The sequence below is a fragment of the Acipenser ruthenus genome, chromosome 3, assembly GCF_902713425.1.
Source record: "Acipenser ruthenus chromosome 3, fAciRut3.2 maternal haplotype, whole genome shotgun sequence".
Classification (NCBI taxonomy): domain Eukaryota; kingdom Metazoa; phylum Chordata; class Actinopteri; order Acipenseriformes; family Acipenseridae; genus Acipenser; species Acipenser ruthenus.
The window spans coordinates 26757092-26772342 of NC_081191.1; the positions used below are offsets into that span (position 1 = coordinate 26757092).

General features: G+C 35.4%; 1 protein-coding gene across 4 annotated transcripts in view; it reads left to right on the top strand.

The window, feature by feature from the left end:
• atp9b (ATPase phospholipid transporting 9B) overlaps window positions 1-15251 on the top strand; it is a 162680-nt gene that overhangs the window by 20588 nt on the left and 126841 nt on the right. For 3 of the 4 annotated variants that reach the window (XM_059012751.1, XM_033992394.3, XM_033992395.3), the window contains exon 2: window positions 5907-6080. The exons of the other annotated variant lie outside the window; for it this stretch is intronic. In XM_059012751.1, coding sequence (XP_058868734.1) covers window positions 5907-6080 — 174 coding nt within the window. The remainder of the gene's footprint in view (window positions 1-5906; window positions 6081-15251) is intronic. 4 annotated transcript variants of the gene reach the window in all.

Here is a 15251-nt window from a genome sequence, read left to right on the forward strand (position 1 = left end):
AAAAATAAACTCTTTGATGTTTAGTTGTTTTATAAATTATTTTGTAAACAAACAATTTCTCAGGCCAATATGACACAAGATATTAATCCTTGTAGTTTTGCATATATTAAGAAAATTATTTCAATTAGTCTTTTATCATTATATTTGTATTACTATTATTGTTATGTCTGAAATTGGTTGTACCTTTCTGAAGAAATGTTTGTAAAAAGGGCTTCTAAAAATCTGTATCAGGCTTAGGTTAGTAGAGACTCATTTTCTCTGCAAGTAAAAGCCTCTCTCTGATAATGTACCTTGGTTATAGTTATACTTAAAATTCTGCACTATCCTCCAACTTATTTTTGTGTTATAAAATTTGACGTATAACTTTATGATCTAATTAAATACTGTATACCTCAGAGTTTATTATTTTCTAATATTTTGCACATACATACCGAAGTTACATAATAATGGCGATTCAATTAATCACAAAGCTTTCACTTACAGCAAACTAACTGCAGCCCTGGCCAGCAATTAGCGTCTCTTAAAACGCAAGGAGAAGTTAAATAGTTCAGATTACCGGAAGACGCTTTTCCCCTTATCAATTATTTGTACTGAAAATAACACATAGATTGAAGATGAATGTAAAAGCAGGGAATTTCATCTTGTATTTACACGTTTTTAATCAGTACCTCCCTGTTTTAAGTGATATCTGACAGTCTAAAATGTGTTTAAAGGGGGAAATATTTGGAAATTCCCTTAAACTGCTGTCAGCCTCAATCACATCAGCCAATCAGCCAGCACTTGAGATATTTAACAAACAATATTTATTACACTTAATAAATGAGTGAATATAACCTTGCTTCATATACAGGGTGTCAATACTTATGTCTGCAACTGTACATACATATGTGTGTGGTGTGTGTGTGTGTGTGTGTGTGTGTGTGTGTGTGTCTCTATATATATATATATATTTTTTTTTTTGAACACTTGACACTGAAAGACTGATAAAGGATGTGTCATTCTGAGTGTAAAAGACAGGACTACTTATGCAGTACCTAGTTAAGTGTGAAAGGGGATTTTCACTCTTATGCACATTCAAATGTAGTTAACATGACAATGCTTGATGCAATAATGATGTGAATGATGTAATAATAATGGCCATGATGAAACTCCAGAAAGCCTTTTTAGAAGGCAAACCATATTATAGTTAACATTTAGAGGATGCCACAATGATACATAATTTGCTTTATTTATGTATTCATTTTAAGATTTTATTAGTAATTTGGTTTGGTATGTAACAATTCACAAACCACCATTTGGAACATCCTAAGAATGTAAAATGTACAGTATTTGGAGGTGGAATTCCAACTACGGTACTACACATTTTTCCATAATTTGAAAAAAAAACGATTTAAAAAAAAGAATCAGATTTTTTTAAATATGTTTATTTTTTAATGAACAAAAATAAATCGACAACCCTGGTATGATGCAATTTTAGTTTTCTCCACACAGGATACACACTCATGATTTGAACAGACTCTGCTCCACCAATGCCAACCAACTCCGACTTTTTGAAAAGAACGATTAAAATAAAAATAAAAAAATCGGAGTTGGTTGGCATTGGTGGAGCAGAGTCTGTTCAAATCGTGAGTGTGTATCCTGTGTGGAGAAAAGTAAAATCGCATCATTTTGAGGATGCAACATTGACAATGGATAATTGCAAAGCATACAACATGGTTTATTTAGATTTCCAGAAAGATTTTGACAAAGTCCCGCATAAAAGATTAATTCTCAAACTGAACGCAGTAGGGATTCAAGGAAATGCATGCACATGGATTAGGGAATGGTTAACATGTAGAAAACAGAAAGTACTGATTAGAGGAGAAACCTCAAAATGGAGCGAGGTAACCAGTGGTGTACCACAGGGATAAGTATTAGGTCCTCTGCTATTCCTAATCTACATTAATGATTTAGATTCTGGAAGCAAACTTGTTAAATTTACAGACAACACAAAAATAGGAGGAGTGGCAAACACTGTTGCAGCAGCAAAGGTCATTCAAAATGTTCTAGACAGAATTCAGAACTGGGCAGTCACATGGCAAATGACGTTTAATAGAGAAAAGTGTAAAGTATTGCATGCAGGCCAAAAAAATGTGCATTATAAATATCATATGGGAGATACTGAAATTGAAGAAGGGACCTATGAAAAAGACCTAGGAGACTCAGAAATGTCTTCATCTAGACAATGTGGGGAAGCTATAAATAAGGCCAACAAGATGCTCGGATATATTGTGAGAAGTGTTGAATTTAAATCAAGGGAAGTAATGTTAAAACTTTACAATGCATTAGTAAGACCTCACCTAGAATATTGTGTTCAGTTCTGGTCACCTCGTTACAAAAATATTTGATATTGCTGCTGTAGAAAGAGTGCAAAGAAGAGCAACCAGAATTATCCCGGGTTTAAAAAGCATGTCGTATGCAGACAGGCTAGAAGAATTGAGTCTATTCAGTCTTGAACAAAGAAGACTACACGGTGATCTGATTCAAACATTCAAAATCCTAAAAGGTATAGACAATGTCAATCTAGGGGACTTCTTTGACCTGAAAAAAGAAACAAGGACCAGGGGTCACAAATGGAGATTAGATAAAGGGGCATTCAGAACAGAAAATAGGAGGCACTTTTTTACACAGAGAATTGTGGGGGTCTGGAACCAACTCCCCAGTAATGTTGTTGAAGCTGACACCCTGGGATCCTTCAAGAAGTTGCTTGATGAGATTCTGGGATCAATAAGCTACTAACAACCAAACAAGCAAGATGGGCTGAATGGCCTCCTCTCGTTTGTAAACTTTCTTATGTTCTTATGTTCTTATGTACACCCCACACCGTGTGCCCCTTTCATTTTCAACCTTACATATCTGTTGTTGATGAGTACACCACAGGATGCTGTTCTGCACAGATAGTAGGCCAAATGGGTGGCTAACAAATGTGTTATTTTGGCAGATCTGATTTTTATTTATTTATTTATTTATTTATTTTTATTTTGTTGAGTGTTGCAGTAATTAGCGTTTAATGAGTAAAATTAGTAAAAAATGCACACAGTCAATGACCATTATCTCTCTTTGCTTAACACTGATATAAATAAACACATCTTAGTGAGAAGGTATGGGGATCAGCCTGGCAGTGAACAGTTACTGTAGCATAACATTTGCTTTTGATGGACTGGATTTTTGATTGGCTTCTTTATCCTTTGAAACTTGCTTGCCACTTTGCCAGTCCAGGAGCCAAACTGTACATCCTTGTTCCCAGTAGTAAGTAAAAGGTATAATAATTATGTCATCATCCACTGTATAGGCTCTGTGATAGTTCAGTAAGAAAGAAGTGACCATTGACTCATAATTGACAACTTTAAAATGTATGTTGCACTAGCAGTACACATATAAGCTACAGTAGCACTTAATATTGTGGTTTTCAGGGTATAGTACATCCTGATTGCTCTGAATGTTAAATGTAATTTGTAAGATAATAAAACGTGTGATACTCTATGAGCAGAGGATTTGTTGATCTGACATTGAACACTTATCTCTGTCTTCAATCTTTGGCCTTTAACTACAATTCCACTCTGCACAGTAATCTTTATTATGATCTGAAACTATGGTAGTTGTGTTTCCTGTTTCCAGCAGTATGTCTGAGATGTGCTTCCTATTCTTAACTACCAAGGAAATAATCAGGAAATGTATTCACATTTTTGTTGATTTGTGTTGAGTATTTGCATTTTATACAGAGGATGTGCTGTAAATGTTATGCAGCAGATGTGCATTATTTGGAAGTTCTGTTTTTGTGTGCCGTTTATGTTCTTTGCAATGTGAAGTTCTACAGTCCTACAGTAATTTATTATACGTATTGTACACAACTTTCCAAGTGCTGAGAAGACTTTCTTTCAATTCTAGTGAAGGACTATCACCGTATAAGACATCCTACAGTCTTATATAAATTGCATAAGGGTCATCCCATGTCAAGCGGACCAATGGTGTACTGTAGGCTCTAAACTCTGTTAGGGTTTGTCAGGATGTGATTGGTGTAGAGTGACACAATGTTCAAACAAGAGGGTACAGTTGAAAAATAGTCTTGTTTATTTAAAAAGGCTATATCGCTCTACAAACAATGGTATTCACGAATAAATGGGGGATTGCAGTCGCAAACAAAAAGGTTCCAGAAATAATAAACAATACAATAATTCCAGTCCAATGGTGCAGGAACGGGAGGAGGTGAGTGCAGGTGTTCCAGGGAAAGTCCAGGTGGCTGTGCTGAGGCAGTGTAGATGCTCTGGGTGTTGTGCTGGCTGGGTTGCTTCAGCTCCTGGATTTGTAGCAATCTGCCAATATACAAAAAACACAAAAACAAGCAGTGCTCCACCTTATTTACTTTTCAGCATAAGCGGCTGTACTCATATAACTGCGTCCCCTTTGTACTGTTAAACTCCTCCCTGTGATCAGTGTGGCGCCACGCTCTATCCAATCGCTGCCCACAACACAGTTGATCACAATACAGTCGTTCAGCAGTCTCACAGCTATGCCCTTTCCATCTTACCATCGAGTCGGCCCATCCCTGTGAAGGCGTACCACCAACCTTACTTAGCGCCCTTCCTGGCCAGGAGGTAGATTTGCAGCAGGTGACTTTTTGGTTAAATATGCAGTGTCCACTACAGAGAAGCCTGTTAAAATATGTTACTGTTAATGTAAAAAAAAAAAAAATGTAATAATAAAATGGCTGTGGTTGATAGCATTCATTCTGCAATTTCATGAATGGAACTTTTGCCTTAGCCAAGAAAGGTGCAGTATTTATAATGTTTTATATATACAGTAGAGTAGGATGTCTTTTCTTTTTTTTTTTTTTTTTTTTTTACTGTACTGGAAGCCGTGTTTCAGTCCTCCTTACTTTTACCACATTTCATGGGCAAAAGATATAATGATAGGTAACTTGTAGCTCATTCCCACTTGATAGGAGTGCTATTTGGCATGGTTGCAAACTGGGACTTTAAGTTTTTGGGAAAAATGCTGGGACGTCTAGTCACCTTAGTCAGAGGTCGCATTAACGCAAAATTTTGCGTCCTAGATGGAAAAATATGTTGTCTTGCGTTCACAGGACGCACAGAATAGAAAAGGGACTCAGACATGCATATTTGTGGTAATTTATTACACTGCAGTAAAATGACCGTGAAATACTTACTTGTTTAAAAAAAACTGTTCTGCAATATAACAGCATTGATTAAGGTGCACTCCAGTCCTGCCTTATATTTGGCTTAAGCAGCAATATTAAGAATATTTACTTGTATGCCCTGTCCACACTAAGTAACTGATCTCAAGAACTGTACAAAAAAATGTTTTGATTAATCCAGCTCAAAGCGTCTGCAGTGAAGTACCGTTTCATGTTTAGTCGTGCGTAATGCTTAGAATCCCGTCTCGTTGTCAAGCGAACAGTCTGCTGTTAGTTTAACAAAGAAAAAAGTGAGTCTATGTTTATATGTATATCTATACACAGACAGAGATTGTTTAAACTACTATATGGCATAGAGTTTAAACGTTCATAAAAATGTACCAATGAATCGTTTTTTGTGGAAAAAAAGCCAACAAGAAACAACTAAGGTACACATAAGGTACCAGCTATTGCTGTAGATTAACCTCCTGAGTTATTTATTTCCAACACAATTTTTGGGTGGTAAATGCTTGGTGAATTTGGCCCTTAATGTGTGGCTGTACACATTATTGCTACAGTACTGTATAGCTGAGGATACTTGTCTACTGTATACCAGTATTTCTTTTGTCTAACCTGTCCCTGATGTGTGTGTGCTGAGCGGTGCTGTTAAAAAGGTGATGGATTTTATGTGTTTGTCTGATATACTGCATGCTCGCTGTAATCCTTGTGACAGATATCAAGTAGAAGATGAGTCATCTCATTTGGATGAGATGCCCCTGATGATGTCGGAAGAAGGTTTTGAAAATGACGAGAGCGACTATCACACCTTACCGAGGGCCAGAGTTACCCAGAAGAAACAAGGACTTGGGTGGTTTGTGCTGGGTGGATGGAAGTTGCTCTGTACCAGGTAAAGTATTGAGCTTTGGTGTGTCTTTGTGCTTATGAGTGCTTTTTGTGCAAGCTTTTTGAAATCAGATGATTGTGTATCTGTCTAGAAGGATACTAGATACACCTTGAATTTGGAAAAATCAACAAATATCTTGCTTACTGTCTTACTGTGTAACACTCCAATTCTATCTGCTTTCCATTTCCTCCCCAAAATATCTTATTGGTACTTGGTGTATGTCAACAGTTATGCCAGTCAGAATAAATAAGTAATACATTCCATGTCCATTGATGTGGCAGAAAATGAACTCTAAGGGGGTGTTTGCCAGATAGAGACTGACACAGAGGTCATTTACGCTACAGTCAGCACTCACATATCCAAACCTATAAAATGTTGACTTCAGTGATTTTTAACGAGTGACGCATATCTGATTATTTCATTTTGGCCCGTTCCAACCCTTGTCTGTTTTTTCAGGAAAAACAAAAAAGATACAATGTCAAAAATACATAGCTGAAATAACTTTGTTTTAAAATAAGTAGGCTTCCATTTAGATGTACTGTAGTTGGTTTTGTTGGTACAGTACTATATTTTCAACAGAAGAAGTATTGTAATTCAGAACGATATAATTCTGAAAATATCACTTGCCAAAAGAGACAACATGTGGACTGTAATACAGTACATGCTGTAGCAGGAGGGCAGCTGATTTGCAAGACAATGTTGGAATGGACCTGATTATGGACTGGGGAAGGGGATGGGAGTACTCTGTAAATAATGTGTGTTTGTAAACTGTGTTATTCTTGTTCAGATCTGTTAGCGTTCTCTGTATGTTTTGGTGATTGTGTGAGAGCTGAGACTGCCTGTGTGTGAGTGTGTCACTGAGGGGGTGGGAGCAGGTTTGACACGACCAGTCAGGGATAGGTAGTGTTGGACCAATGAGTGAGGAACAGGGAGGGACATAGAGTGTAGAGATGACAGTCTGAAACTTAAAAGAGAGAAGCTGGACCTGACGGTGGGAGAATTGAGAGAGAGTTAAGAGAAGCGGAATGAGAGCAATTGTTCACTAAAAGCTAAACAAAAATAATACAGCGGTTTCCTACTGCTTTGAACCGCAACTGTTGTCTATCTCATTATATCCTGGAAACCCTGCAGCTCAGCGCTACAATACTTTAAAATCTGGTACGTATTGTAGCAGTATGTAAAATTCCCCATTAATGACCCAACAGCAAAATTAAATCAAAATGTTACCCATGCACAGAACTGCATAAAACGTAAAAGGAAATGCAATTTAACAAAATTTAAAAAAAAAACACCACCACCAGTTTCCAGAATTAAAACAGTATCCAAAATCAGTATTCAAAATTGAGTGTAGTGCTCGATAAGGCTGTAATGTGACAGTTCAGTTGCAATTTAAAGATCACACGTTTTAAAAAATGCATCACAGTATCTAAAACTAATGATTAACTTTTTTTATATTACCTTAGCTTGTATCGTTTGCTTTGTTTTTGCTGCATTTTCGTTATGGGAAATTGGAGGAAGCGCTGGACAGACTGATTTGGCATGCGATTAAAAAAAACAACAAAAAACAAAAAAAAAACGCGGGCTGTGACAGATAAAGAAAGTACATTGTAACATTGAGGAGAGGGGCTTTGTATCAGAAAAATATTGACGGAGTCGGAAATCGCGTGTGACGGGTAAGTGCATTAATTTGTTACATTTATATAATGGTGATTGATTTTATTCTTAATACAAGGGCGGTAAAACGCGACTGACGTGTATCTAGGTAACGGATATCCGAGTGCTGACTGTATTGTAAACCATATTATTGCGATATTTTGGGAAAGTTGGCCACCCTCACGTAATTTATAAGCTTTAAAAAAACTGATGATAAAATATGCTTCCACGATTTAAAATAGAGCATCTGAGAACACCCATTTGATTATCAGTTGAATGATGATACTTTAAATAATGATACAATCATAGGCGGTGCGTATAAGAGGCTTAAATTGAGAGGAGTAGTGCTGCAGGAGTATTGCTGCAGAACGAAGGCTCCCACAGCATAGGTCACACAGGGTAGTGCTGCATGCGCAACTCGTAATAGACGTCATCATTATATGCTACAGCCCAATCACATAAAGGTGAAAATGTAGGTACTAAAACCAAGTTTATTTCATAACAATAACCTAACCCTAAACCTAAGGTTTGTGGGGTATTGGCCATAACTTTAAATACACACAATAACCTAACCCTAAACCTAAGGTTCAGGGCATTATGGTGACGTGGTAGGGGTGTTGAGGGTGAATGAAGCACTACGTAAACTACGAGTTGCGCACGAAGCACTACCCTGTGTGAGCTACCCTGTGTGAGCTATGCTGTGTGAACTACCCTGTGTGAGCCTTCATTCTGCAAATATATGCTCTTGGATTTAGTTGCATTTCAATGTCATTCGAGGAGACAATGCTTGGCTGGTTTAACGTCCATACAGTCCTTCGACTCTTTGAACAAATGCCACCTTTCAGAACACTGGTGACAGATTACGAATGTTTCTGAAGTTTTTTCTTTAGATTTTTCCAGTTCTTCACTCCATTTTCAGTCTTTTGAACTTCTGAAAAAGTGTCTGCAAGGAAAGCAGAAAACCGCATCTGCCTGCTTACTGTACTCTAAATATGAAAACACATTTTAATATTCTGATGCTTACCAAAGACAGTTTTTGGATACACAGTTAAACAAGGCTGTGACGGTCCTGTTGCAGTATCACCAAGGTCCAAAATACAGGATTTAGTTGCATTTCAATGTCATTCGAGGAGACAATGCTTCCCGCTGATCTGAGCCCCATATGGATATTCGAAAGTTTACTGTAAGGGTGCAGTTATTCTTTTTTTGCAAATATACCTTATGAAATAAGTTGAATGCCCCTTGATTATAAGTATGATAGTAAGTGCGTGTTTACAAGATTAATAGTCAGTATTGGTGTGAAGGCAGCACTGAGCGAGTGCTTTTGAGAACGTACCAGGTATGTCCAATAGCATTAACATTTCTCTAAGTTATTTATTGCTGCCCTCACATTAAGTGGCGGTCCACAGCCTCTGTGTACAGTATATATTTAAATGCTCATTCACCTTGTATTACTGACTGACACTTTTCTTACTTTAGTCTTTATTGACTGGTAAAATTGGATGCTCTGCTGCGTTTGTGAAAGTATTGTCATGTTGTTCTAACAAAACAACACTTGTCAAGCCGTTTGATACGCATTCTGGGAGCTGTAGTTCAAACAGGAGTGTGTGTCTAAGTGATTGCATTGTTTACAGGCTCCCCCAGAACTACAGATCCCACAGTGACGTGATGTCAGTTACACACAGTTTTGAAGACCTAATCAGCAAACGGCTTGTGTAACAAGCACACTCCTTCAGGGGCAGGATTCCTAGCTGAGAGGATTTCATAGTTAAAGTCCTGGATGCTGGACTGTTATCTTTTGTATTATTATAACTCAGGAGCTGTTTAATATTTTTTCACCAAACCCTCAAAAGGCCCTACCTCAGCACAGACCACATGTACATCACTTGGTTTGGTGCAGAAATTCTGTGTCGTGTAGCCTGTACATGAGATAAAAAAAACGCCAAAAAAAAACATGTTAAGTATAGGGGGAAAACAAAAAAAAAAAACACAGTATAAAACTTTTAAAAATGAGTGGCATGTAACAACACAGGAGTGAAAAACGAAAGGATTTAAAAACAAATAATTAAGGACTTCTGTAGCTCTTAAACATCTCATTACAAAAATGCAAAATACTAAGTTTTGAAAGCTTTGAGCCATGCTTAAGTATATATTTGAAGTATGTATTTGAAAGTATGTATTAATGCTGTTGCAATCAGTATTGTTTATAGTGATGTATAAAATAAATGTGGCATTCAACCTTTTTAAAATGAGTGGAATTTCATGGAATTAAATTCTATTTCCTTTCATTCCAATTCCAATTCTGTATCCTGAAGATTTTTTCAATTCAAATTCCAATTCCAATTCTTGAATTGAATTGGAGTTTACCAACAAATTCGGAATTGACCCCAACCCTGATTATATGATTTCTGTTATTTCAATCACAAGATGAATAACAACGACACTTATGGTCTCATTTAAAACCATTTATATTTGTCTATAAGAATTCAAGGGGTGAAATTTGATTTGATTTTCAGAACTTCAGTTAATGTAAACTGACATTGAAGATGCTATTGTTTTTTATTGTGATATCCTAAATATGCATACTGTTGTCTGTACATGTCTAAAATGCCCCCTGATATTTGTATAAAAAAATATTCAAATGAAAAATGCATCTAAATAAAGGTATTCTACTAAGGATCCCTAGTGACACTTGAAATTGAGTCGATGAGGTTATTAATGAACACATTTCTTGTTAAAAAGCTTAATTGTCGCAGGTCACCGTGATCACTTCCTGTCTCGACGACTAGATAAGGGGAACTCATTAATCAAAATGCATGTTAATGAGATCAAGAAAAATGAATGGAAGCATAATTTGCTGTTATGGAAACTACTAGCGTACAGGGAGACGGCTCTCCCACCAGTGAGCAGCAGCCAAACGGAAATGAAAAATAATGGGAATATCTATGTTGTGTATAATTTGTAAACTTCATTTAAATTGTGCATTTTGTCATCCAGAATGTACATTTATTTAGAACACTTCACATATACAATGTTGATTTACAATTATCTGGCGTGTGGGTAAAAATCGGACGGCACGGATTAAAAAATAAATAAAACATTTGACCCCATTAGTAATTTACCCTCATTTGGGGGGATATTTTGGCAGTTTACTTTATACAACTCTCTCAATGTGCATTTTGCTATCTTTTTTTGGTTAAAAAGAAAGAAAAATACTGTAAGCCATCTCTGTATATTGGTTGTAATTTATTTTCTTATGATGACATCTACTTTTGTGTGTATTTTAGTATGTACGATTGTAGGCTATAAATACATGTTTCAAGTGCCATTGGTGTTTGTAATTATTAGTTATTATATGTGTATCCCATGTATGTAACACATCATTATATATTTATTAAGCTTTTAAAATTACGATAGAACTCCCTAACCCAATACACAATTTGTTTATAATTGTTTGCTGAATTCCTCTAATCTTGCATTTTCTCTGGTACTGTTTACTCGACTCCACGATAAATAAACTCAACATGATTAGAAGTAGCCATCAAACACTTACAGTATTCTAAGAACATTTTATATGCATACAAACATGTGAATGTGAAAGTGTACATTGTACATAAAGTGCATCACTGTGGCCTTGATGGCTTCATCATTCTTGTGTGGATAAGACACAGCTGTTAAAAGCCAAGGACGCATTGCAAATCTGCAATCACCTGAGGAAACTATATTGTAATATCTAATATGCCGTTTTCTATACCAAGATTTCAGTTGTATAATTCAAATAAAATCTACAGTAGAGGTCAGCTGCCATATAATGTATGTATGCAGAAGTCAAATAAGCTAAAGTTTGCATGGATAATTTCTTGGTAGTCACTGGGTTCAAATAACGGTATATCATTTTAGCAATACAACAAACATTTCGTAAGGTTACAAATGGTTAAAATAAGTGAATAAATCTCATTCATAACCACAAGTATAGAAAAGGTTAACATATTTTCATAACTACAAATATTGAATTAGAAATTAAACCTGTACACGCTCTCTCTGTATCATCAGCGTCACATACGCGGTCTGTTAAATGTCTGTTTCAAGGTGAGTTATATACTCTTTCATTAATTAAAACTCTCCTTTTCCAAGTGCAAGTTCACTCCTGATAAATTCTGACGCAAGAAGCCCTGCTCATTTAGATATTAACATTATTTCATAAATTAACCTAATTTCGGAAATCACATTAGAAAGACTATTTAATAACAAAATAGGCATAATGACGCTTGAAAATGCCAAAATCAATGCTACATACCGATTTCTTGATTTAACACTGGAGTTATCATTTACGAACTTTTGAAAATCCTGCCCTGCGAGTCATACAATCACAAGATTGCTGGTTCAAATCCTGGTCCTGCTGAGTTGCCAGTCTTGGCTGGAGGGATGCATTGGTCTTTGTGCTACAATGGGCTGTTGAAGAAAATCATTTGGGCTTAGTTAACCCCTACTGGTCAGACGCCCCACAAGTCCAGGGAGAACATTCTCAAGCTACAGTAGACCTTTGTCTCCAGGGTTCACTAACATCGTTCTTAAGTTCGGTGGTTGAAAAGAGGAAATTGGCTTCACAACGGGAATGAAGGTCATCTGTTGATTTTCAGTGCTCCTGATACAGTAGGTGTTTATGCAACATTCATTTTGGGCACTTTTTTATTTTCTTTGTACAGAGGTTACAAAATTAAAGTGTTTATTTTTTTATGAAATCTATATACAAAAAGAACAGTGGTAGGCTACTGTAAAAGTAAGAACTGATCTACTGTATATTTTTATTCCTATGTTTTACTTGTGTTTGAAAGAACTAGAGCAAATTGTTTAAACTGTAAGATAGAAATATTTCTAACTTCAGCTTTATTATAGGCTTTTATGCTGAACAGATGACATTTTCCACAGTTCACAAATTAAAGTTATGCTTAGTTTTAAGATTATGAATGTGTTTTTTTTTGTAAAAAAAATAAATAAATAAAAATAATAATAATAATAATAATAATAATAATAATAATAATAATAAAAATAATAATAAAAATAATAATAAAAATAATAATAATAATAAATAAATAACTTAAGCAGAATAGTTCGACAATTTGCTTCAAATTCTCTGTGTTAAAACAGCTATCATTTGTGCATACAATCTTTCATATAAATTGGGCATTTATCAAATACTGGCACATGTAGAAAAACATTGTAAAGTCCAATACAAACATACATTTTTCAGGATTTTTGAGCCTGTTGTAAGGTTGTATACATTTCATTAATCAACAGAGATTCAATTATTTAAAATGGAATTTATTTTGTCTACTGTGAGAGCTGTAACAAATATGGTGGCCTGTTTCATTGGTAATGTGTAGCAAATAGCTGTCTGAATAGACTTCTACCACATTTACTTTCCAGAACTGCCTATTCAGATTTGTCTGGTGGCCTGATACATAGAGTACGTTTATTTTAATCAAACATGGAAAGCCCTTCAAGATTTGTTTGAGAAGCATCCATTCTCCTAAACAAAAGCATGCACCACATTGGTTGTTATATTTAAAAAAGATAGTGAGTATCACAACATTTCAGAGTCTCTATAAGAAATAGACAATCTAACTGAATAATTATTGTAATCTACTGTACATTTTTCGGCTTAAGGTTTTTTTTTTTTGTAAATTACTCTGTACTAACTAATATACATATTTAACTCTGCATGAGGCTGAAATGTATTTCCCATAGACATTTCCAGCAAATATTTATTCAGTGTACAATGCATCAGTAATATTAAACACATAAGTTAAATGCATCAAATTAAATACTGTACTTGTAGTTTCTATTTCATGGTGCACTGTTGTTCGTAACTTGGTACCCATTTGGGCATAAAATGAATATTAAGCTTCCCTGTGACGCCTTGAATGGTGATCCTTCCTGTTGAGCATTAAAGCACATTCTTGGAACTCTGTAGGTAGGTAAGACCTGGAATTTTGCCAGCATGCACTTTAACCTGCCCTGTATAAGAGCTATACAGTGTGCAGTTTACTGTAATTCCCTCCGATCAGCCCACTGTACTTTGTGGGTGTGTGTTTAAAAAGTTTCTTGATTTTGCTTGATCCAAAAAAAGTAATACAAATACTGTGCAGTGTACAAATATATATCATAACTTTAGGTCTATTTGTCAACTTTTCACAAGCTGTTAATGCACAGCCTTGCCTCAACCGTTCCAATGAATGTGTCCATAGCCATTGTTTGATTATTGAGTTGTTTCTACTGGCTATTACTCAGTTTGTGATGGTTTAATAATGGTATTGAAGTGATATCTTTTTGTTAGTGCACTTTAATTTTGAGTTGAATTGCACTTGATGATATAGCCTAGTTTTTAACATTTTTTTGTACATAAATTAAACTGCAATATTGTCTTTCATAATATTTCACTTTAGCATGTATGAAAAAGCATTTTAACAGTATATTATGCAAACCTAAAAAGTTATTGAACATTGTTAATGACCTCAGACACCAAAGTTATGTAATTACTGTTGTCCTAACCTTTGACATGCACAAGAATATTTGCAATGAAAAAAAAAAACACTACTTTTTTTCTTCTTCTGGAAAGCTACATTTGTTGGGTGTTTATTGAAAAGATATGCAATAAATGTTGTGTGTTTTCTTTCTCTGTTCCATGAAGCCCATGGTTAAGTCAAGGGACCTGAATAGCTTAATCTCTCTGGAGCTTACAATGGTTAACAATGTGTCTCAAGTTTAATACAGGACTCAATATTTTTTTTACACCCAGGAAAACTCTAAAAATTCCATTAGGCTTGGGAAAATTAGTAATACATAATGCAGACAGATCAATATTCCAAGGTTCTTTTGGCCAGATTGATTTCTTTCTCATGAGATTTTCATTCCTTGACGTATCAAAAACACTTTGTCTCTATGAAAATAGTGCCATTGAATGACATTTCCATATGAAGCGCAGGGGATATCAAATGCTTGGACTAATCTGGGCTGTGAGATGGTCTAAACACTCAATTAATCTGCAGCACATTAGTTATGCAGAAGCATGGGAAAATGCTGATCTTTGAGGAATGACAGGACTTCTGAACTGCACTTGGCCTCGTTACCAACGCTACCTGTAGAGCACAATTATTATAGTATATTTTATGCAGAAAGTATGCCTATTTAACACTTAAGAAGTGCCTGACACTTAAACGTACACAAGGTTCTGGGCCACTCTGCTATGGTATTCCCACTCTTCTTAACCTTTGAGATCATTTAAAATGTCAAATGCTTAAAACATTTTTTTTAAGGAAAAGTAGTTTGTTTTATTAACGTTACCAAAGCACTACATATAATTAGATATTTTATAAAAATAGATTTATAAATAATAAAGGATAAAATATGCAAAGTAAAATGTGTTGCTAAGTTAAAAAGAGTGTTCGCGGCCTGGACTAGGAACTATCTAGCCTACTAGTAATACTACAGTATTTTCAAAATTCACTTTTTCCTTAAAAT